The 25,342-nt window shown below is 41.4% G+C and overlaps 2 protein-coding genes and 1 long non-coding RNA gene across 3 annotated transcripts in view; 2 read left to right on the top strand and 1 right to left on the bottom strand.

The window, feature by feature from the left end:
• Positions 1–6,967, bottom strand: part of OTC (ornithine transcarbamylase) — a 29,060-nt gene extending 22,093 nt beyond the window's left edge. The window contains 5 exon segments of the mRNA XM_042778996.1: positions 2,113–2,194; positions 2,776–2,954; positions 5,257–5,427; positions 6,134–6,198; positions 6,891–6,967. Of these exon segments, the coding sequence (XP_042634930.1) occupies positions 2,113–2,194; positions 2,776–2,954; positions 5,257–5,427; positions 6,134–6,198; positions 6,891–6,967 (574 nt within the window).
• Positions 6,968–10,289: 3,322 nt separating this feature from the next.
• Positions 10,290–25,342, top strand: part of RPGR (retinitis pigmentosa GTPase regulator) — a 40,626-nt gene continuing 25,573 nt past the window's right edge. The window contains exons 1-5 of the mRNA XM_042779001.1: positions 10,290–10,353; positions 12,495–12,620; positions 19,550–19,642; positions 23,094–23,156; positions 24,704–24,862. Coding sequence (XP_042634935.1) covers positions 10,314–10,353; positions 12,495–12,620; positions 19,550–19,642; positions 23,094–23,156; positions 24,704–24,862 — 481 coding nt within the window. The 5' untranslated portion in view covers positions 10,290–10,313. The remainder of the gene's footprint in view (positions 10,354–12,494; positions 12,621–19,549; positions 19,643–23,093; positions 23,157–24,703; positions 24,863–25,342) is intronic.
• Positions 14,609–16,558, top strand: LOC116992337. The gene is made up of 2 exons (XR_004417033.1): positions 14,609–14,942; positions 15,930–16,558. It is a non-coding gene; the product is annotated as an uncharacterized LOC116992337 (long non-coding RNA).

The raw sequence follows: 25,342 nt of genomic DNA, 5'->3' as shown, positions 1-25,342 counted from the left end.
GAAAACCAGATGATTTTCAGTAGTGCAGTGGGCACAAACTGGGAAGATACCTCTGAATAGTAAATTCTGTTTACTGAAAAGCTGATTGAACAATGGCATAGGATGCCACAGAAGATTGTGGAATCATCATCCTTGGAGATATTTGAAAAACTTCTGGACATGGTCCTGGACAACTGGCTCTACAAGACCCTGCTTGAGCAGGGGATTGGACCAGATGACCTCCAGAGAGTACTTCCAACTTCAACCATTCTGTTTATTTATTTATTTTTGGATAATGTTGTTCTTCATAGGCCTAGGGAAAGTAGGAATCCTGAAAAGATTTCCCTGGTGTTAATATGTCCCAACAAACTCCTAGACACTGGACAGAGAAGATTTTGCAACCAGTGCAATCCAGTGATTTAGCTGTTCCTGAGACTTGCAAAGTTTGTTTAATCTCATCCCCACAACCTTGCTCTACAAGTGACCTCTATCAAGTTATTGAAGGGGCAACTCTTGGGAAGTGCCATTTGAGATGACTCAGGAACTTTATAAATAAACACTTCAATCCACTGCAATTGTCCACTTTCACTAGACATTGGAAAATTGGTATTAAATTATTTTGTTTAACTAAAATGAACACATGTGGCTCCACATTTGTTTTGAGTTAGAAATTCCAAGGAGGGAATCATTTATGTTAAAAAAACAGCTGAAATGTATAGAGTTTTTGTGGACAAAAAACTTGAGTCTGCCTTTGAAGCAAAGTCTTAAGCTTAACAGACTTAAGACCAATTAACTGAAGGTGTAAAGTTAATGCAGAGAAGCTAAACTGCATTAAACTCCCTGTGGAAGCTCTCACTCAGAAATAAATTTATTTTATTTCACTGAAGCTTAATTCTCCCTTGGATGAATTTATGTGCATTAACTCCCATCCTTAAGTTAATTCATTTGAACTTTCCTGATCTTCCCCCTTCCATAAGCCTTCAAAAGCCAAGGACTAAGCAGTGTTTCCCTCAGAATACAGAAGAAGGAAGGATAAACAGATCCAGAGAATTTGTTACCTGGCCATATACCAGGATGGCAGGAAACAAGAAAGTGGACTAAAAACTCAGGAATTAAGAGATGGGTGGTCTTCACAGAGAGGGAATGCACATTAGTAAGTCCTCATTATCTGGAGAAAACAGAAAGCAACAACAAGTCAGCTTAAAGAGCAGGATCAGCAGGCAAATGTCTGTGCCAGACAATACAAAGGCAAATTCAGAAATGCTTGGAGTTAATGTACCTGCTTCCTCCTTCCTCCTACCTTCTCTCTTACAGCTTGTAAAGAAATGTGAATACTCAACAGGTTTCCTGTTCCTTTACTAGGGGGAAGTGGGGAACGCTGGGTCAACTTAAATGAGAAAAGAGTGAGTTCTTTCTTGATGCATCACCAGCTCAGAGTTATTTCTTGCTATGAATGATTGATTGATCGATGGATTGATTGATGAGGGATTTATTTCAGCAGTGCCATTGAATTCAGAACAACTACCATGTAAATAAAGATACCATATGTACACATTTCAGTGTTTGCAGGACTGTAACCTAAAAGAAAAATGTTCCAGTGCCTGATATTATTTGGCTAATGACCTTGAGTCTACATCAAGTTATCTTCCCCAGTAGGTAATCGTGTTAATTTTTCCTTCAAATTTATATCAAGGCATTACTGTGATTCCCAGCCTAAACACACACTTTGAAATGTAACAATGGTAATGTGTATTACATTAGAAAGATATTTATTACAGCTAGCACAAAATTTAATTTGTGATTCTTAATGAAATAGAGGTTAAAAAATGCCCATCTTGCCAGTACAGCTAGGAGCTTACACCAGAAATGCTTACTTCTGCTTGTTACTTTATTTCTGATCTACCGTGCTTTGGAAGTTTTTGACAACATTTCAGCCACCAAAGCCATATGCTTGTGAAATTAATATGCAAGGTGAAACACAAACAGCCACCATTATTTTCTTATTTTTCCTTTCAAAGTTTAGGTTTCTCCTGAGTTGAAATTGTTAAATACAAAGTTATGCAGTGTTTTTCAGTACGTACTCAATGTATGCAGTTTCATATAAAATCTTACTGTGTCATTGCTCTGACCTACCTGTTTCTGCAGATAATCTTGTTCTTGTGCTTCTCTTCTCAAAAATCATGGCCAAAGATTTGCCTTGCATCAAAGGTAAATACTGAAACGTGAAGCATGAGGATATTTCAATTTTATAATCATTGCATGCTTTAAAGTATGAAATACTTGCACATTTTAATTTACCATTAGAAAATTTGCAAAAGTATTTTTTTTTCTACCTGTGTTTTTGTTCTCCTGCCCTTCAATAAATTTATTAGCAGTGGAAAGGTTAAAGGCAAATAAGTAATCCTAGGCCCAAAAACAACTGCATTTTGGCACTCAATTTGAGCCAGCATTAAGGAGAACTCAGATACTAATTCAATCCCATGCAGGGAAGTGTTTTCCATTTCCTACATTTAGTGCTTGTACACTGTGTGTGGATGGATGGGGTTAGCTGACAACAGGGAGTTAGCTGCACAAACCTGTTTAACTTTTCCACTCACAAAGTCCTCTGAAGTGTGCAAAGAATGTCTCTGGACACTTTACAGGAAGGCTCTTTGATTTGTAGAACATGATTTACAGTATTTAAGAGCTCAGGAGATTTTGTTTAGGATGAGACAGCTGAAAGGCTTTTTCACAATACCCTGCAGAACAGTATTTCTTTCAACATCTGAGGGACCTAAATGACAGTTTTCATTTTACCTCTCCTTTGTGCTTTATCCTTTGTTTCAAATCTGATGCCATCCACAGCAAATACTTCAGTTCATCAGCTGTGTAGCTCTGTAGAGAGAGGAGGTCCCGACCTTTCAGATGAACGCTCATTTGAGCTGGTGTCCCATACCTGTGTCAAAAGAGCAAAAAATGGGTAGTTTTTGCCATTCAATGTTAAATGGTACATGTGCTAAAGCACCTGAAATCTCTCCCACTCCTGATCATCCTGATAGACTGTGTTAATTACTTTAAATAACTCCTTCTGTCAGACAGGCACAGCATGCCACTGAATGGCCACTGTAATAATGTTTCAAATTGTATTATAAAATGTACATTAGATGTATTTTCATCTGTCTCCTGAGATGCATGTGGAAACTGCATGCTGCCTGTCAAATAAAGCCATTCAGAACCTGGTAAAATGACTTGTGTGTAGACCCCAAAGCTGCCCTTTCAGGGGACAGAATAACAGAAATGGGTCTTGGTGCTGTTTCTCCCTTCTTTTTGCTTTGTGCATAGGTAGACATTTGCCACATTCCAGCCCCACTCTCACAAAAGGTGGCATTTCTATAAATGTGTATGAAACCTCTTCATTTCACTGGAGAAAAGGCTAAAAAACCCAACAAAACAGCCTTACTGTACCACACAGGAGATATTCTGGACATGTGGTGTTTATTCAGTGTATTCTGGCTTCCATCCAGATTTAGGACTTCAGAATCACATGAAATTGGATGCTGAAATACACCCACAGAAGTTACATGATCAAATTTCCTCTAGCTTAGATGAGGTATCTTAATGAAAGTCTTGTCCAAGCCCATGTTTCAAGGCTAAGATTAACAGGGAATTGTGGCAGTTCAGATCTGTGCTTCCAGCCCTCCTTAGCACCACACAGCCTACACCACTCTTGCTAAGGTTTTGATGGGTATGAGCTAAACATGTCTTTCTATTTAAAGTAAAATACAACATTTTTAGATTGATCTAATGAAATGGAGGCCAAAGCAGTGCAAAGAAGTGGACTGAGTGCAGCTAATACTTTTCTATTTCCAATTGTATTTGTGTTTTATGGTTCCCTTTAGCTCAGCAGTGAGACTGGGCTCAGATGCAGTGCCTTCTAATTGCCAAGCCCTGAAGTTCACAGCTCAGAAAATATGCCCAGGTATACCCCTGTGAGGCTTTGGACATAGTTCCACGAGACAGCCTGAGCCCCACTCTGCAGAGCCCTGGCCTTGGAAGGTGGGCTAGACAGAGCACAAACCATTGGCCCAATGGACACAGCCAGGGATTTGTGGGCAGAGGTTCCATGTGCAGCTGCAGACCAGGGATGAGGGCTGTCCCTCAGGGCTCTTGTTCCTCCTGGGTTTAAGCCATTTCAGAGCTTTCCAAATTCTCTATTTCTGTCCCATTCCTTTTCAGTAGGTTCTATTTTGGTTTTCAGGATGCCACCTTCTCAGCTCAGTACTCTTTGTGCCCTCCTTTCTCTTCTGCCTTTCTTTGCCTGCTCTGTTTCTTTCCTGGTGTCCATCTGTGGAACTCATGACAGCTCCAGCCAGAGAGCCTCACCACATCACTTTCCCAGTCCATGTGCTGAAACAGCCCTGGATTAAGTTATGGAGGCTGGTTGTGAAATGTCATTGCAAGATCTTGCTCCCCTTCAAAAGGGTTTCAGCCCTTTCAGAGCTCTGCCTTAGAGGGCTGGAACATCTTTTCCTTGCTAGAACTGGAATTCCAGACCATTGCAGTGTGTGCCATGGATCACAGAGGGGAGTCACCAAGGCTCCTGGGGTGCTGGTTCTGCTGTGCCTTGCAGGGGAGCTGTGCAGGTGCAGGTGACAAGGTCCTGAAGCCGTGTGGGCTCCCAGAGCAGACAGCAAAGGTTTGTCTGCTGGACATTTTCAAGCACATTCCCAGCTCAAAGCAGAGGGAAAAAGAAAAGCTAAACAAGTGTATGGGCATTCATGGGTCAGGTAATTTCTACCACACCATGGTAAACAGCCCACCAAGATTAGCTACTGAAATCCACTCTTGAATACCAAGACACTTAGTTTATATTCAGGGGATTGACTTTAATTTAAATTGTGTATATTCTGAAGGAAAATGGTTTTATATCTGGGACTTCTTTAATTACTTGAAGTTTTCAGAACAGGGATTTGCTTTTTTAAGTTGTTTGGGAAAAAACCAAACTTTAAATTGCTTTAAAATCTGTGCAATTGCTTGCTGCTCCCTATTCTCCTTTGCCTCCTTGTTTCCAGAACAGCTTTGGGGCTGCTCCTTGTTTTTCTCGTTTCAGCTTGCAATTCCTTCCAGGGATTTAGAGATTATCTAATCTCAACTTGCCAAACAGCAACTTCTGTTCATTGGTCTTGTTTCACCATCTGGCATGATTTAGAAGTGGACTGAGAAAGATTCATCACTAATTTCTCCACTGGCAGATAGTGAAGCACTGGATGTGGTTACCCAGAGAGGATTTGGAATTACCATCCTTAAGTATTTTCAAGACATGGCTAAGCAAAGGCATAGCTGTTGTCATATGGTGTTTTACAGGCTGCAAGCAGAAAGTTGGACTAGAGATCTGCTCCTGACCTCTTGAAGAGTCTGTTTTATTGCTATGACCTCCAAGAAATTTGCTCTCTTCCCTGTTATCCATATCTGAAAGAGGAGCAGAAATGGAAAAATTCATTCCAGAGGAGCATGAGACAACATACCAAGGTTAAAATGTAACAGGCAGAATTGCAAGGTCAAAGCAATTTTGGCTTCTTCCTTTTGAGCAGGGACAGCATAACTTTGGACAATTAGCACAGACTCTCAGGCATTAGGTTATCCTGCAGTACCAAACACAGTGTGCTTAGCTGGTAATGCTCACTGACAGTGGTGCCAACATTATGCTATAATGTTAAAACACCCACCAAAAATAACAATGTTGTGTGTGGAACTTAACAAATTGGATTACTTCCTCAGAAAACCAGCTTTACTACAGTTATTTTCCAAACTTGCTTTTCCATCACCTCTGTTAACAGCAGAAATTTCCCAATTGGCTGCAGTAAAAATCCAAAATTCATTAAAAGATTATCAATCAGCCTTTAGGACTACTCTAAAACCGCAGCAAACAAATCATAGAATTTGGAAAACATTTGGTTATCATACGACGTAATGTAGAAATTATAAACAAAATTACTTATTGCATATCAGGATTCCTCTGAAAGTGAAATTTCTGTATATTGTTTTCTAGAACTAATCACTTCTTATGTAACAACTGCTAATTCTATTCTTATTGAAGCTGACTGAAAATCATTAGAAAACATGGAATTAAATTTCAGCTCTTAAATTTTAAGCTGATTGTGGAGATGTGACAAACCTGAGAAGCAGCTTAGTGAAACACTGTCGTACAGGTGCTTTCCTGAAATCAGGGGGAAGGCACAGCTGTGTGGGTGCAGAAGGAACCCAAAGCCAGGTCACAGAGGCAGGGCTGCCTGCCTGACTTTGAATCTCCCACCACATCATGCTTTTCCTGCATGCCTCCAGGATATATAGAGACACAAAATAATGAGGCAGAGATTCACCTTGCAGCTTCAAGGAGAAAATTCCCCACCCAAACTGGCTACAATATATATCTACATGCAGAAAGATTACCTGTACTTTATTCAGATAGTTATTTACTGGTTACAGTACACACTGCAGCACACACTGACCTCAAGAATAAACATTCCTTCCTTAATAAGGAATAATTCCTTATTATCCTTATAGCCTAAATATATATTTATATATAATATATAATAAATATATTTATTTTTATATATAAAATTATTCCTTTATTATCCTTATATCCTAAATAATCCCTCCTTAATAAGGAGCAATAAACATTCCTCCTTTACAGCTAAATCCCACGGAACAAATAAATGATATTCCACAAACACTAAAAACAGATAATCTTCCAGTCTCCTGAAGTCACAGAACTTGCTGCCTGGTGAGGTAACAGGACACTAAAATTGCAGGGAAAACTCCCCAGAGCCTTTCTCAAAAGCCCTCACCCCTTAACAAGATTCCATTACTTTTGACTCCAGGTTTCTGACCAAAAACAACATGCACCAGATAAAATTAAAGGATAAGCTCACCAAAACTGTCGCGGCAGCTGCTTGCTGGTCCTTGCCAGGTTTGCAATGCTGATGAAATTCCTCCCATTAAACAGCATCTTCTGTTTGCATTAAGACTTCTCTAAACCCACAAATAAAGTTATGAGAAAGGAAGGTATAGCAAGCAGAGTGTGAGCTGTGCTGCTGTGCAAATGAGGGAAAACCAAGAACCAAGGTCCTTGTTTTGGCTGTCCCAGCCGGGGCTGGGCCAGGCTGGGGCTGACCCTGAACCTTTTCTTTGGTCAAACCCTAAAGATATAGAGGTTTCTCCCAGGGCCCAATGCACCACGCACAGTTTGTGCTCTTCTGTGTGGGCTCATCATGTCATATGATACCTGTGTCAATACTATTTTGTGTTAAATATTTGTACAGGAGTATGTGCTGATAGAAAAAGAAAAAAGAAGACTTGCAAGATCAGCACAAGCAGGGTGCACCCCCCAGGGATGGGACTGTGGCCATGGGGGCTCTGGTACAGCCCAGGCAGGGACTGCTGGCCCTGAGCTGAGGAAAAATGAGGGGTCTGGGCCCATGGGTATGGAACTGGACAGGGCATAAAGACTTATTCCTGTTTTTGGGGGCCTGACAATAATGAAGTTGTCTGCATTAAAGAAATCAATATTTTCCTGGGTTTTGAGGTGTTTTTTCTTTTTGTTTTTTGGTTTTTTTAGGTTTTTTTGGGTTTTTTTTGGTTTGTTTTTTTTTTAAGTTTTCAATTATACTGGGTAATGTTAAACAGTGTGGGGCCCAGAAAGTGAAATATTGCAGCCTGCCTACCTCCTTAGGCTAAACTGCTTGCTGTATAATCTGAAGTAGGTCAATTGCTAAATACTAAAGTGATTTCATTAAAGTTTCTACCTTCAAATATAATTGTGAGATAAGACTTTATGCCACCTGCACTGTAGGTGGTTTTGAAATATGACCATTACCTTCTCATTTCCTCCTCCCTGCAAGGAGAGACACACTGGTGTAAATCAAGGTGATGGCATATCTGTCAGAGAGGGTGATACGTTGAAATTACAATGCAAGGAACTTATAATTAAAACATTCAGAAAGTTTGACTCCCTGGGAAAGACAGACAGCTGTGAAAAAGTCATGCAGAGTGATAGCTCCTGGTGGGATTTGTTCAGGACCCCTCATGCTGAACCAGCCCTGAGATGCCTGGGAAATTAATCAGTTGTCAGGGGAAATGCCAAACAGAGGTAAAATCCAAAAGAAATTAATAGTAAACGAATGGAAGAGAAGAAAGAGAAGAAACAGAAGAAGGGGAAGAAAAAGAAGAAAGGGAAGAAAGACAAGAAAGAGAAGAATGCCAGTCCATGGTTTCCCTTTTGGTTGTCTTCTGGAAAATTACTCCCATGACCTTCAAGCCCCTGGGGCTAAGCTTGTGTCATTAGTTGATGCCCAGGAGAAAAAAGCAGAAAAAGCAAATGTGGTGAAGGTGCCTCAGTGTCATCCTGCAGCCTCACAGGGCGGGGAAGTGCCAGTGCCTCTTTGTCAGGTCACACCTTGCACCAGGTCTGGCTGAGCTAGAGTTCATTTTCCCACAGCAGCCCTCACAGTGCTGGCCCTGCACTGGTAGCCAGAAAGGTGCTGATACCACACCAAGATTTTTGGGTACTGCTGAGCAGCACTGGCACAGCATCAACACTGTCTCTCCAAATTCCCACCCCCCATCAGTAGGCTGGGGGTACACAAGATCTTGGGAGGGGACACAGCTGGGACAGCTGACCCAAATTAACCAAAGGGATATTTTATATCACATGATGCCAGCTCAGATATAAAAGCTAAGGAAAGGAGGAGGAAGGGGGAACATTCTTTATTTTACAACGTGCGCCTTCTGGAGAAAAGATGAGGTACTTAAGTTCTTCTTTCTGGTAATTGGCTGGACAACACTTGCTGATGGGAAGAAGAGAAAATAAAATCTTTATTTTTTTGCTTTGCTTTTGTGCATGCAACCTTTCATTTTTGCATTAGCAAACTGCCTTCTCTCCACCTATGCTTCCTGTCTTATTTTCTCTCCTCTGTCCAGCTGAGAAGGGGTAGAGATGAAGTGGCTTGGTGGGCACCTGGTGTCCAGTGAAGGCCAATCCACCACACCCCTGCACAGAGGCTGCCTGATCCCTATTCCCACATGCACCAATTTCATAGCAAGCTCCTGTGAGCAAGTGTCACCTAAGAGAAACGGAGCAAAGATTTACAGGTGCCCACAGTTGAGAAGGAACAGCAAACGCCAGAGGGTCCAAAAAATCTGTATTACAAAGTTTTATCGGTAAATTATACACATGACATATAAATTGGTACAAGTTAGCTCACTGTCTCCTAGTAGCAAGAGAAATAAATGAATAATAAATAAATAAAAAGGTAGGAAGAGAGTGAAAAGGAGTTTGGTCCTGGGTCCAGTATCAGTCTGCCCAACAAGAGGTCTGGGGTCCTCAGGGGCACCACCTGGGCACTGTGGGGGCTGATTTTACGGAGAAGTTTTCCATGGGAGCTCAGGGCATTGTGCCAGGAGGTGCTGGAGAGCCATCCCTGGAGGTGTTTAAGGAAAAACTGGATGGGGCATTGAGTGCCATGGTGTTAGCCAGTGATCCCAGAGGCTGTTTCTAGTGCAGCTGATCCTTTGATGCCATGCCCACATCCTGGTCCCAGCCCTTTCCCATGCCCACATCCCTGTCTGTCCCAGCCCTTTCCCATGCCCACATCCTTGTCTGTCCCAGGCCTATCCATGCCCACATCCCGGTCTGTCCCAGCCCTTTCCCATGCCCACATCCCTGTCTGTCCCAGCCCTTTTCCATGCCCACATCCCGGTCTGTCCCAGCCCTTTCCCATGCCCACATCCCTGTCTGTCCCAGCCCTTTTCCATGCCCACATCCCTGTCTGTCCCAGCCCTTTCCATGCCCACATCCCTGTCTGTCCCAGCCCTTTTCCAAGCCCACATCCCTGTGTGTCCCAGCCCTTTCCCATGCCCACATCCCTGTCTGTCCCAGCCCTTTTCCATGCCCACATCCCTGTCTGTCCCAGCCCTTTTCCATGCCCACATCCCGGTCTGTCCCAGCCCTTTTCCATGCCCACATCCCTGTCTGTCCCAGCCCTTTCCCGTGCCCACATCCCTGTCTGTCCCAGCCCTTTTCCGTGCCCGCATCCCTGTCTGTCCCAGCCCTTTTCCATGCCCACATCCCTGTCTGTCCCAGCCCTTTCCCGTGTGCACATCCCGGTCTGTCCCAGCCCTTTCCCATGCCCACATCCCGGTCTGTCCCAGCCCTTTTCCAAGCCCCCATCCCGGTCTGTTCCCGGCCTTTCCCCCGCCCGCCCTCAGGCCCGGCCGGGCCCGGTGCCGCCCCCCGCCGGCCGCCAGGCGGCGCTGCCCGCGGCCCGGCCCGCCCGGCGCGGCTCCTCCCGGCCGCCATGGCCGCGCCCGCCGCGGGGACCGAGCTGCCCGTGCCCGGTGAGTGCGGCCGCTCCTCGAAGCGCCCGGGGGAAACTGAGTCTGCCTGTGCCGGCCCCTGCCCGCCTCACCCCCGCAGGTCTCCCCCGGCTCCCTCCGGCTGCGGGCCCCGCGCCGGGCCGGTGCCTTGCGCCGTCTGGGGGGAAGCGCGTCCGCTGCCGCCGGGGCTCGGACGGGGCAGCGCGGTTAATTCCGAGCGCTGATGGTGACTTTGTGTCGCGGTTTGGCCCAGGGTAAGGCTCGAACGTGTGCTCGTTGCTGGGACAACAAACGCCTCCTGCGTGTCCTGTGGGATTTAATTTATGAGTAGTTTCGGTTCCCGCACCGATGGCAGCGCTGAGCGCAGAATGGCTCGGGCTGAGGGGACCGCGGGTTATCGGGTCCCAGCTCCCTGCTCAGGCCGGGCCGTCCCACAGCACACGGCCCAGGATTGTGTCCAGACGCTTCTGGGATATGTCCTCTGAGGGAAGCTCCACGCGGTCACTGCACTCCAAAGAATTTCTTCCTCCTGTTCGGGTGGAGCTCCCCGAGCATCAGTTTCTGCCCTTGCCTCTTGCCCTATTGCTGGGCATCACCGGGCAGAGCCTGGCTGCATCTTCTTGGCACCCACCCCCTGGTATAGATATTTATACACATTAGAAAGGTTCCCTGTAAGCTGTCTCTTCTCGAGAAGAGACCCAAATCCCTCATAAGAGATGCTCCAGCCGCCAGTCATCCTTGTTCCCCCTCCCCAGACCCTCTTTGTGAGCTCTGTGTCACTTGAACTGAGACACAGTTGCTGTGTCTGGTTGTGAAAAGTTGTGGTTTAGTCAAATGAACGAGATACAAAAAACATCGGGAAATTTGTCAGCTTTTTGTGTACACTGAATGAAGAATATAACATGTTTTCATGTTAACCCTTCTGGAGGGAAAATAAATGAACCAGAGAGCTCTCTACTTACCAAAAAGGTCTCTAAGGAAGTTCAGAAGTGTGTGGCTGTCCAGCTGGAGATGAAAACTTAAAACAGAGTTTTCAGATGCTGTTTAGCTTTGCTGTAGTTCTAGGTGTGCCTAGGTAAAATAAGGAAAAACTCATCCCTGTCTTTAAAAAAGCTTGAGTTTGTCTGCACAAAGTTGTTGAGTGAGTGAAAGTGGAAAACACATCTAGTGAGATAATAAGTACAGTTTACATGTCTGGTCCATCAAATTAACATTTTTGGAAATAGGGGAAGCATTTGCATTAAATAATTATTTTAAATAAAAATGAAGTTTAAGAAAGAACTTTTAGGTTTTGGAGCTGGGATGCATGTTGTTGATGAGGATAGTTTTCATTGAAAGTAAATGTCTCAATGTAATTTTCAGAACAGTCTCCTGTTATTGTGCTTATTTAATAACATTTGTTATGTGCTAACAAAATTCACAAGGAAAAGGTTTGTTTTAGTCTTGGTTTTGTTTTTAAAAAATCTGTTCATAGCACAGGCTTTGACATTTTAAAATAGGATGTCTAACTGAGCTTTTATATCTTAGCTGACATTGTCTGCAAGGATTTTGACAAATTACTTAACTTGTAAGTTCATGTGTTTTTCTGTAGAATTAGTATTTTCTGTCGAACCACATGCCTAACTAAAAGCTGAACAAATAGTTAACATTCTGTATTTTGAAACAATGTTGCTAACACTTTTGAAAGTGTGAAGAATTGAGAAAACCAGGCAGACTACAAAGCTTGAAGAGCTGCTTGGATTTTATTCTGGGGTGGTTTTGTTTGGATTTTTTCAATCATGGTCTTATCTCTGAATCACAGAATGGTTGGGCTTGGAAGAAACCTCTGGAGACTGTCTGGTCCAGCCCCCTTGTTAAGGCAGGTTCACCCAGAGGAGGTTACACAGGGTTGTGTCCAGGCAGGTTTTGAATATCTCCAGAGATGGAGACTCCACAGCTTCTCTGAGCTTCCACTGCTCTGCCACTCACACAGGAAAGAAGTTCTTCCTCCTGTTTGGGTGAAATGAGAGTTTTGCCAACCCATGTTTTGAAGGCTGAGAGAAGAAAGAAGAGAAAGATAAGAAAATTAAATGTGCCACTAAGTTGATAGAACATGACTATTTCACAGTATGTGAGGCAAAATTTGCTTTCATTAAAATTGACATTATCTTTTTGTGTTTCAGAATCAGGTGCTGTTTTCACATTCGGGAAAAGCAAATTTGCAGAAGATATTCCTAGCAAGTTCTGGTTCAAAAATGACAAGCCTGTACTTATATCCTGTGGAGATGAACATACAGCTATTATTACAGGTCAGTACTGGAAATGGAGGATATGGAATCAGAGTTGTTTAGGCTGGAAGAGACCTTTAAGATTATCGAGTGTTAATCCAGTACTGCCATGTCCACCACCAATCCCTGTCCCCAGCTGCCACATCTATACATCTTGTAAACACCTCCAGGGATGGCAACTCAGCCACTTCCTTGGGCATCCTGTTCCATGAAGAAATTTTTCCCAATCTCTGGTCTAAACCTCCCCTGGCACAGCTTGAGGCCATTTCCTCTGATCCTCTTGCTTGTTACCTGAGAGAAGAGGCCAACCCCCACCTGGCTACAACCTCCTTTCAGGAAGCTGAGGTGTGAGAAGGTCTTTTCTGAGCCCCCTTTACTCCCACAGCCTCCCTGATAGGACCTGTGCTCCAGACCCTTCTGTGGACACATTCCAGCCCCTCAGATGTCTTCCTTGTAGTGAAGCTGACCTGTATGACAAAAGGTGATACATTTGGACACCTTTGAAAGTTAGGAGTCTTCCTTGCATCCTGAGGTAAAACATTAATTGAGACTGGGGAGAGGAGAGAGGGATGCTTTGTGAGAGCTCTTGGGTGCCTTTGGAGTTAGTGTGAGGTCACTTAAGATTTTCTCAGGATATGCCCAAGAACTGTCTGGAGGAAGTTTGTAATAACTGAGTGTATGACAGGATTTAAACTTAGTTCAGGCTGAATGTTTCTCATGAATCTGACAATGTTTAATATGTTACTTATACTTTATCATGGAAGTAACAGTAACTGCTGAACACCACAAGTTCACTAGAAATCTCCTTGAAACAATAAATACAATTGCGTCTCTCCAATGAAGCTTGGAATTACTGTTAACTGTCAGATGAAAATAACCTTTGAATGAGCACCTCAATGAAGGATTTCAGAAAATCCTACAAAAAACCAGAAATAAATGGAAAAAACATTTAAAGAAACTCCAGTGTAATAGAGGGAGCATTATTAGTGCTTTTTTCTTTTCTTTGAAATGATGGAAACAATACTCATTAAGGAATTTTTTCATTTTATTTTACGTGGAAGGGACTACTCTTCTGTGGATAATCATGCATGATGATTGTATTGACAATCAACTGCTGACAGATAATAGGACTTTGTTGTTAAAAAAAAAAAAGTGTATTTTCAGGACTTTTAAAATTGGAATGTAGTTAAACTTATCAATATCCACTTGGTCATTGCTTATTAAATAATTCCCTGAGGGTTTCTTGCAGTGTTCACAAGCAGTATTGAAGATACTGAAATTTTAGAAAGAACTATTCCAGGCAAGATAAAAAAGACTGTAGATTTCATGGGCTGCAGAAAACCCTGAGGTGAAATTACACGATGAATTTTTCAAGCCTAACTTCACAGAAGTGAATTATACATTAATAGTTTATTTTGAACAAAGCTTGACACTTTTTCTTGGATTGAACCAATAATATTAAATTACCTGTTGCATTAAATTAATCCACATGTAGCCTGGGGCATTGTGGCATTTTCCTTTTGCATTTTCTTTTTGTATATACTTTTTTATGTCCACACCCAGTTTGAAATAACACAGGTATGGTTCTGTGTTTAAACCAGTCAATTTAAATTGCCTCCCAGCATGTGCCTGGGCCAGCACTGTTAACCCCAATCAGCAACAATCCCCTAATTCCCACATCACTGTAATATGACCACTTAGATAAAGCTTTTGAAGAAGTCATCTTGCAGAGATTTTCATGCAGCACTATTTCTGTACAATTTCCCCTTCTCTTCATTATTTTAGTATATGCAGCTTGTTTCAAAAGTGTCTCTGTAGCTTGCCTTAGCTGTTGTGGTGGGCAGGTGCATCACCAGGAGGGCTTCTGGATGATCAGATCTTTATTTTCTCAAAGCTTTTGCAGTCAAGGAACTGTAGAAGCATGAGAAAAAGACTTCTTTGGTAGCAAAAGGTTTTCTGGGTCATTGTAAAATAAAGGCAAAAGTGAGGGTGAAGTAGATCAACAACAAGCAAAGGTAGAGAAACTGCAAAAGTTGTACAAAAAAAGTGAAGAAGAGAAAGAAAAAAGCTCTTCTCCCTCATTTGTTCTTCACACCAGTGCATGCCCACGTGCACCTCACATTTCTGCAGTTAGGTGGAATTGGATAATACAGTGGAATTAGCCTTTGGGAATGACCCTGAGCTGCAGTAACACCTGGAATAAATGCTCCAAAATGCATGCTGATAGTGAGTTAACTGAGAAGGGTACAGACCTTGTGGGAAACCAGGAGCTTCTTCAGCTGAACCTCACCTGGAAGAAATAAAAGACAAACATCACAGAGAAAGGAAAAGTATCTCAAGCAGGTGTGTGTTAATGCATGCTTCATTTTACTTTCAGTCTTTATTTACAGGTCACAAAATTTCCCCCCTCCTTTTTTTCTTCCCCACACTTTGAAAGAGGGAGTGGGAGTTACATTTGTAGGGGACAGTGGGAATATGAGGTAGATTAAAATTTAGAAGTACGTCAATTTTATGCTTAACATGGCTCAACAGACGTAAATAAAACAATCACCTAAACTGATACAAATCATTCCTTAATGCTGGATTTGGGCAGGACAGACAGTTACATCTAGCACCAAATCTTGACTGAATACTAATAAACAAAATGTACAAGAACTAATACTTAGCATTCAAACAAAATACTCAGAACCTTTCAAATACTTTTTTCATCTAATCCAGTATCAGTATTCCCATATGACTTTTATAATGACAAGTGTAAAGTAAATATAAAACACTCCATCCTTTGCCTTTCTGGGTCAGGAGTTAAGAGTCCAAAATTTTATTTCCATGCTGTGGCTGCATATTGGAATTTAAGGGACCAAGGATAATTACTTGCTGACTTTTAGTTGGCTTGCTGAGCTAGTTGAAGAAATGTTTTCTTCTCCAGGAAGGAAGTTTGGGATTGAAATCTGTGTTTCTTTATTCTTTTGCTCTCTACCATTGGCATTGATTAAAATGTCCAAGCAGGAATTTTTCTAAGCAGCGGTCCGTTTTAGGTCTTTAATCCAGTCATGAGCAATATATATTCCAGCATCACTTGTAACATGTTTCATAATGGTCCTTGCCTCATTTTTGTATTTTTTGGCCCAAGAATACTGATAGTCCATTCCCTACATCTTCTATAGCTGCAGACTTTGGAAAGCAATTATTTCATCCTCCTGGGAGCTGGTATGAAGAAGTATGAATATGCATATTTTAAGAATCTCCTTCTTTATGCCTGTGTATTAAATTTTCTTTTCTACAAAACTCTTCAATTTAACAGCTGTCTTATTGTTTATTTGCCTTAATTAGAATATCCTAGGCAGCTTAACCACATTTAATCAGAGACCGATCCTGTTCACAAGGTGGAAAATGCTGATGAATGAAGAGATCTTTCCTGAACTCAGTGCTCTGGAGAGAGTTGAAGCCCCCAACACAAGAAGGCAGAATGAGAGAAAGAAGTATCAATTGTAAAAGTGGGAGTGAAAAGAGGTGCATGTGGAGCCACAAGAAGATAGTATACTCATGATTTCAGGTTTTGTAAGGCATTAAACATTCAACAAAGAGACCTTGGAATCTCTCCAAGGTGTTTTGTCACCACTTTTTTTTTTTTTTCCGTTTTTTCTGCTTACCAATAGGTCATCAGAACATGGCACAGTATTTTTTGCATCAACTACAAGGGAAGGCTAAGAAAGATTAGTACACATTTGTGCTGATGTATATGAGCAAGCAACATACTGTGCTGGTTTTGTTTGTGTGATGCCAAATGTCCTAAGCATGACTGTTCTTGTTGCTCAATAAAGTTCCTGAGAATAGCATGATTTGTCTAACAAAACTGATGCCACTCCTGTTTTCCTGGGATCTATTTGACTTCTATATGAGTTTTAAATCAACTGTTAACATAATTTATTCACTAAATAGCTCAAAATAAAAATAAGTTTTAAAAACTGTGGTGCCTTGGCATTTGCTACTCTGTACAAAATGCTACCTTTTATGTTTTATTCAGATACAATTTCTGAGAAGGAGCTTGTAGTAAATATTCAAAGTCTGTACGTTGCCTCCCCATCTTATTTCTCTCCCACACTCATAATTTGAACAGAAAAGGGGGGAATATATAAAACATACCTTTAAACATAGATGATTGGAGTACTTGGCTACCTGCTATGACAAACATGGGATTTCAGCTGGTATTTCCCAGCTCCCCAATGAATGCCTTTAAAAGCACTTCATGAACCAGAAGTGCACGTGACTGATGGGGTTGCCAGGAATCACAGTTATGACAGCAACTATTTATGAGAAATGAGGTGGGAAACAATCTCTTACTGAAGTGTCCCACAAAACCTCGGTTTGCCACACATGGAAGTGTCTTGTGGCTTCCCTGGTAGCCCTGAATTGCTGTTGGTGAAACATCTGTTGGTGTACCTGCCAGTGAACACATGGGAGAAATACTCTAGTTTTGCATCAGGATAAAGGTGGAAACTGCTGTTGGAAGTGTTTTCATCACCAAAACAGTCTGAGTAGGCCTTTCCATTGTATTCTGTTGATTACCTCCTCCCCAACGTCACAGTCTTACTGTGCTGGACCTGTTTTGTGCCAGCCATTCCCCCTGGCACATGGCCACAGTCTGGATGACAGCACCAAAGTGGGAACAAAAACCCAAGAGCAATTTGAGTTTACAAAATTGTGAAATTTGATCCTTTGTCTGCTGTTTGATTCAGTGCATCTGTGTGATGGCTGGGATATCTCTGTATGCAGTTGTGAAAATTGTGCCTTTTTCATGCAAAATTTTATTGGATTTCTTGGCCAGCTTAGATTGAATCATGTCTCTTCAAAAACTTGTTTTGCTGCACAGTCTGAGAAACGTTTCTTCATTACAGGTATTTGTTTAGGTTCCTCTGTAGTGCTTATTAATTCTCATTCTCTTTTTAAATTAACTGCTTCCTAGATTTTTTTTTTCTGTTATACTCCTAGGATACCTGAAATTATAAAAGGCTGTCACTCAGTTGTAAAAGAATGTGAAAAAATTCCTCTCATCTATTAAGCTCCTTGACTTACAAAGCAATGCCTGAGAATTTAAAGACTGATATAAAACCCAGCAGATTATAGGATGAAAAGCATGACCTTGTTTGAATTTTGCATGGATAAAAGAGAATGTGCTTAAATTGAATTAGGGCAGCTTGGCATCATGCTCCCACAGAAGTACTGCTGTCTTAGGAAAGCAGTTGGAAAGTGTAAAGCAAGGATACAAGGAAGCCATACCAATATAGGATGGATGTCATTTGCTGATAAAAATCCTTTCTGTTAAGGTGTGTTTGCTGTCAGGGACAGCTCTGCATGTGTCTGACATGATTGCATTATCAAAATTAGGAAGGAGATATAAATGCTGTTAGTAGAACACTGTGAGCATGATCTTGGCCTCTTTCTTCCCTTCCAGCTTTCTTTGAAAGACGTAATATTGACACGTGGCCCCACATGCCAAGAATCATAAAATCAAACAATTTGATTGGGATTTTAGTTACCGGTTATAGTTAAGCATTTGTGCATTTTTTTTCTTTTTAACTATGTGATTATATTTAAGAAAATGAATTGATATTTTTATTAGAATAGGATTGTTTTTTGTAATATTTAAAACATTGCAATGTCATATTTCAAAGTCTCTGTAAATCACAATCAGAACCTTCACTGGGAACAGCCATATTATTTTGATATTATTGTATGGAAATTGCTATTATGGATTGTGGTTATGGAAATTGCTATTATGGGTTGTGGTTGTGGTTATTGTAAATGATGAGAGTGACAAGCTCCATGACCAAATTACTGTTGAGGGTGACAACATCAAGTTGGAATCTAATGCACAAATCTCTGCAGACCTTCAGAAGTAAACAAAGTCCTTTTAATCCTTGTAAATGGGTGGAATTTTGGGGAGAGGGTGTTGTTTTGTTGTGGGATTTTTTGATAAATCGGTTTCTATTGTTTTTTCAAAGATTTCTGTTGGAACAAGGATTTTGTTTTCCAGTGGGAACTTTACAGCTGTACAAGATGTGATAGCTTAAAAAAAATGAAATTAAATGAGTTCATTTTAAGGTATTGCTTGAAATAGTAGTAGTAGTCAATTTTGGCTAATTTTCTTCCCAGATGACAAAATTCTGTTCATATACCATCCTCAGAGAAAACACTGGTTGTTCAGAATTATAAGTTCATTGTTTGCAATGGTCAAATATGCAAGTCCAATGACACATCATAGGAATTTCTGAAAGGTGATTCTAGCATTGGCCCTGTTGAACATTTGTAGCCTAATGTTTACATTTAGGTTTGCAGAACTTTCTGACTGCATGGTGGATTTATGCATCCTGTCTTTATATTCAGAATAAAAAATTAATGCAGTTTGTGAAAACTTACCAGAAACTACATTTGATACAAATGCGTATTTGTAAATCATTTTAAGAGAAGACATTTAGCAGTAAAATAAATATCCCACACTAAACAATGAAATAAGTCAAATGTTACAAATTTGTACTTGTATTTATCAAATAGCTGCATTATTCATTTGTGTCTTTGGAGTAAAAGATGTGGGTGCTCAGTTAGATGTGCTGTTGTTTTATAAGGGGGCCTGTAAATACTGTGGTTTCTGAACTGTAGGGTCTGCCCAAAAATACATCTTGTTTTCTGAAGACCACTTAATCTGTGCTGTAATTAAAGACGAAGATGTTTCTTCTTCTGTATGAGGATTTCATACTTAAACAATGCAATTACTATTTTTGAACTGTAAAATCACAAGGATATTAATTACTGTTTACGCTTATGTATTGAATTACCTAAACTTAGACTTTACATCAAAAAGGAAGTAATAAGTTCATTGTGAGTAAATGACCATCTTGTCTTGAATGAAATATTGATACACTTGTATGGATTCTGTCTGTGATTTTTTTCAGGAAAAGGCAAACTATATATGTTCGGCAGTAATGACTGGGGCCAGTTAGGCCTAGGATCAAAGAACACTGTCAGCAAACCAACATGTGTAAAAGGTTTGTGTGATATTTCCTTTTTTTCTTTTTTTTTTGTTTGCCTTTCTGAAATGAGACTCCTGCAAAAAGATACAGTAGTTTCACGAATACAAGCCGCACGGAGTATAAGCTGCACTTCCGGTGCCTCGACAATGTTGCTGTCTTTGTCAATAGATAAGCCGCACCCCGAATATTAGCCGCACTTTCGTTCGTAGCGAGAATCCGTGCGCAGCTTTCACAAATTGGCCAGTTAGTAACAGGATCGCGGCATAGCGGGGTTTACTGGCTCGGGGTGGGGCCAGGAAGGCTCGGCCCGCTCATGGTTGCCGACGGGGCCGGCCGGGTGGTGCTGCAGCCACCGCCGGGCTCACTGGCCCCCCTCTCCCGTCAGCACCGCCTCGCTGCCGCGTTTGCTCGTCCTGCCGGCGGGCCAGCCGCCGCTGCGAGGCACGCCGGCCGCCCCGCGCCATGTTTGCTCGCCCGGCCAGCAGGGCTGCCGCCGCTGCCATGCTCTGCCGGCGGGGTGGCCGCTGCCAGGCTCGCTGGCCGCCCCCTCCCGTCTGCACCGCCGCCGCGTTTGCTCGCCCTGGCCGGCACTGCAGGCCCCCGCACCGCCGGGCTCCCCCACGCTGCTGGCCCCGATTCTGCTGGGCTTCCCCCGCTGCCAGGCAGCCCCACCCGTCGGCCTTCCTGCTTCTGCCATGCTCCCCTGCACTGCTAGCCCCAGTTCTCCCGGGCTCCCCCGCCCTGCTGGCCCGGGCTCTGCCGCCCCCCCTGCCCCGCCCTGCTGGCTCAGGCTCTGCCGCCCGCCCCCCACACTGCAGGCCCCGCCTCTGCCAGGCTTTCCCACCTCTGCCGGGGCTGGCCGGGCTCCAGCTTGGCTTGGGGCTGCCGCGGGCTCTCACTTCCGTGTTGGCAGCTTTTAGAATTTTGTTCATGTATTAGCCGCCCTCGAATATTGGCCGCACTTCCGGGTTTCCACCAAACTTTTGGTCAAATTGGTGCGGCTTGTATTCGTGAAATTACTGTACTTTGTAGGATGCAGTTCCAAAATAACTGATTCTTTATTCATGTACACATTACTGCACAAGGTCACGAAGGTTGCTCAAAGGGATCCCTTACTGATTTTCCATTACTTCGGATTATGAGTCCTTTTGCATCTGAGGATTACTTCAGATACATAGTATTCCGTCATTTTTGAGGGCTCTTTATGTAGTATTTGCCTGTTCTGACAATGCATACCTTCATTTTTTACTGCAGATAATAATCAGATACTTGGTCTCTGCATTGTTTGTGTGTCAGAAACCATAGTTCCAACAGCCTTGTGTAACCTCTGTGTCATTATTTTCGTAGCAACTTTGTAAATGAAAAAAATGTGTCAGAAACTTTTCACAAGTATTGCTACATTTTAACAAGTATAAGAAATGCCCAAGGGGGCATAAATGTTAATGCATTTATATGAGGCAGTAAAATAAATTCTTGTATTCTTTCACATGTTGGAAAATATGCTTTCATTGCACTGTGATCTTCTTGATCTTTCCTAGCTGTTTTTATCTTGTCAAACAAAGCTAAGTCAATACTTTTCCCTATCCCTTTACTTATGTCAAGTCAGATCTATCCCATTAACACATTTCTTTTCACTATTAAATGTTTATCTTCACTCTTTCTGCCAGCAGATCGATCTGTTAGCTTATTGTTAAAAACAAATTATCCTGCTTGTTCAAACTCTGTTCTTCCTGATTTAGTTTATTCTACTGTCCTTTATTTGCTCCTGCCTCCATCTCTTTTCAGATGGAGAATGCAACTGCTCTCAGGTACACATCTTCTGTCAGGCATGTGAGAGATTGATTCTTACCTTGGCTTAAATAGATTTGGTTTCAAGTTTTGGGTTTGCTGTCAAATTGCAATGGAGAATAAAAGATGAAAAGAAGATGACAGCAATTCAAACCAGAGCTGGCATCCATTGAAAAAAGTCACAAGGGAGGTGTCTTTTTCCTCTTGGCAGTAGACAGCAGGAGGAATTCCTGGAGCTTTTCTACTAGCCTTTGGTCATCACTTGGCCTTGGGAATGGGGTTGCATGGACACTTTTCAGGTTCTGCTTGGAGCCAAATGCTTGTGTCTGCATGTTTTCTGAGAAAACATTTTCTGAGACTTGATTAGAGAATAAGGAAATTGGTTATGAAAAATCACCAGCAACATGGTAAATATAGCATGTCTTATACAATTGGTTAGCCTGAGTGGGAGGAAGTTGAGGGAGCACAGGCTTCTGAAGAGCTGATTCAGATAATCTCTGAAGTTGAAGAGTGTTGGGGTATAAAGGAAGAAGCCACCATTGGAAATATTATGGTTCTAGCCTGATGGCAGTGATAGGTGCTGGATAGACGAGGCAGGAACCTGAGTTTGGGCAAACTAAGTTTGTGTCTGTGTGACAGACCAGGGGCAGGTCATCTAAAGTTGATATATTTGTTTGGTGACTTGGTAGAAGGGACCTTAATCTAGAAGTTAAAGAGCTGATGAAAGTTGATCTGGAAGGGCTGAAAAAGGGTTTGTGAAAGGGATGATTGTTGTTGGCTTTGTTATGGACTAAAGCAGTGGAAAAGCAATTAAATATTTATTATGTAAAAATAATCCTGGTTTGGAGCATTGTATGGGGTACATAGACATGACTGAAAGAAGATAATTTGTTGACAAAGAACAGTAACTGGAGCAAGGATGGAAAAGGCAGGGAGACATTTTTCCTCTCTATTTCTGAAATGGAGTGCACTAGTCATAGGAGAGGAGGAACTTCTGTATTCTGTCCTTCCCATCAAAATAACTCCTGCCTCCCTTCACATACATTCCCAGTCTTTCAAAGTGACCAGACTGCAGAGAATGTGTGCCATGCACTCTCACTGGTGGTAACTCAGCTGAAGTTGAGACAGAATGACACATGCAAAAAATGCAGGCACTAGTCCAGCTAGGGCTGCCCTTGGCAACTGAGCGATCAGGAAGTGATCAGAAGAGAGCAGAAAAGGGATGTGAGCACAATGAAGGGAGGTAGGGATGGTAAGAAAAGAAACAGGATGATTTCAAAGATTTACAATAGTGGGAAAAGTCTAAGAGGGAAGTAACAATAGCACTGTTAATGAAAGCTGAAGACAGTCTAAATCTTTAATTTTATCCTGCAACTTAATATATTCTTTGAGGCATATCCCATAAATGGCAAATTCTGGGGACTGTGGCATTGGGATGAAGTAATCATCATTGAGTGTTTTAAGTTTTTAAGGTTTGACCTATTTTCTTATCTTGGGGGAATACTGATTTGATAAGTCATGTGCTAGATTTAAATGGGCAACAAATCTTGTAATAATTCTGTGTTTAAAAATGTGAAAAGAAGATATCAGAGCTCCCTCTAGAGCACAGAACATTTTGTTGTTGAAGTAGATATCAGCTTGTTTGTAACTTTCCCTCCTCTTTGGTTTTAATTCTTAGCTTTAAAACCAGAAAAACCAAAACTTGCTGTTTGTGGAAGAAACCACACTTTAGTTTACACAGGTATGTAACCTCTATTTCATATACATTCAGGATACATTTCTCCCTTTGCTTTCATGCAAAATTACATTAGAAACCCCAGAAGTGTTGAAGAAGGAAAAAAATTAAAGTGGGTCTTCTAAAACTTAGGGGTTTGACATCTACTGCTTAGAATTCAGAATTTTTTAGAATTTTAAAATTTATTCTGAGCAAATGCATTTATAAACTAATGTTAGACAGTATTTCCTAGTAATAGACATTTGGAAAAATTTCTTGCTGACATTTGAGGTGTGGTAACAATTATGAATGTTTCTTTTAAGCCTTGTAAAAATATATTGTTATTTTTATATGCATCTCAAATTTACCTTTGACAAATAATCTTTATTTGTGTGAAGTTATATATTTGAACAAATGTAATAGAACTGAATGTTTTCAAGTCTTCAAATTTTGTTGCATTTCTGGTTATACAACATAGTCTGCTATTTCAATGACAAGTTGCTTTATTAAGTTATAAATAAATAAACTGTAAATTTAAACTTAAAAATAAATTTGTAGAGACACAGTATACAGAGAATTTATGAAGGTTCTTGTCATGTTCCCATAATTTATGAAATGGAATAGCCATGTTTGTGGTTGCAATACTTTAACTTTCAGTAATGTTGTGAAGAGGATTGTTGGATTATTAGGAGGTTTATATATGTGGAGGCCCTGAACACTGTAAATTAGATTGTTAGAATAAAACAGAACATATTAATAACCATCAGGCATGCAAGACTGCACAGGGTAAATATTAGTCACCTTTGGTGTACATGCTGGCTAGATAATTTGTGGCCATTTATAAATTATATGTCAGTTTAGTTATCGCATTTTTGGTTGGGTTTGTGTTAAAAATTGGCTGTATCTGTTTCTTCATGGATGAGCACTTTAGATGTGAAGCATACTAAGATTAAAAATATAAATCTTAAAATTCTCTGTAGTTGAAGATATCTGTCATCAGTGTTAAATTCAAGATTCTAAAAAAATACCTGGTTAATTGAATCAGAAGTTATTTAAATATTAAAATAGGTAAAATATTTCTAATAAAAAACTAAGTGGAAATAGATTTCACTCATAGTACTCAAAACTATCAAGTTATTAATTTATTTAATTTACATATTGATACAGCTTCAGGTTTTTTGTGTGTGATCATCCAACCAAAAGGTCATCCAACCTTTTCTTTCTGCTTTATCTTGAAATATACATTATTTGTGGAAGGAGCTGCTTCTGGCTGCCAGAGCTGCTGGTATTCATTTTCTCAGAGCTCTTGCAGAATTTCCAATCACTTTTATTTTTACATCAGTCTCCAGAATAGTGGGAAGTGCAGTCTAAGTACATCTAAGGCTTTTAGGAAGTTCTGCTCCAAGTGTGTGCAGGAAAACCTTGGTAGCTACAACAGAAACTGCTAATTTCAGCTGGAGGGTGTTTCAGGACAATGGACCCTAATGTTTTTGTGATGTTTTTTCCATTGAAAATTAAATTACTTGCTCTGGTTTCTTTTTTTCTGTGTGTTACCTGTGCTTTTCTGTATGCAGAAAAAGGAAATGTCTATGCTACTGGAGGAAACAGTGAAGGTCAGTTGGGATTAGGTGACACAGAGGAAAGGACCACGTTTCATTTAATTAGTTTTTTTACCAACCAGCACAAGATCAAGCAACTATCAGCTGGGTCATACACCTCAGCAGCAGTAACTGGTGAGAACAACTGCTAATAAAATCTATTTATGTGTGTCCAACCTGGTTCCAGGAAGACATTTAATCCAGCATTCTGTCTGCATATGTGGGTGCATTTTCTATCCTCACTGTCTTCTTTCCTTTGTAGCCACTTGGTACTGCAACTATTGTGGCTCATTGGTACAGACTGCACAGCTGGGTCATTCCTTACTAATTCTGGGAGAGACTGAGCCTCTCACCTGCTTCTCAGGTGGCAGAATGATACCAATCATAAGTCACAACCTGCTGAAATCCACACAGTCACAATACTTCCAGTCACTGGATGGGTGGTCCTTTATTACCCTAGAACACAATTTTTCAAGTCTTGCTGTAAAGCACTTTTGTCTGTACCTGTTTAGGGTACAGTTATTGAGGCTGTAATTTTAGAACTTGAGAGAGATGCTAGCCTACTTGGTTGGTTTTTGGTAATTTTTATGCCAGTTCCTGACGTTCTCCTGCAAT

Source organism: Catharus ustulatus, chromosome 2, assembly GCF_009819885.2.
Source record: "Catharus ustulatus isolate bCatUst1 chromosome 2, bCatUst1.pri.v2, whole genome shotgun sequence".
NCBI classification, from domain to species: domain Eukaryota; kingdom Metazoa; phylum Chordata; class Aves; order Passeriformes; family Turdidae; genus Catharus; species Catharus ustulatus.
The sequence above is the reverse complement of the archived record's forward strand: the minus strand, read 5'-3'. Positions and strand labels throughout refer to the sequence as shown.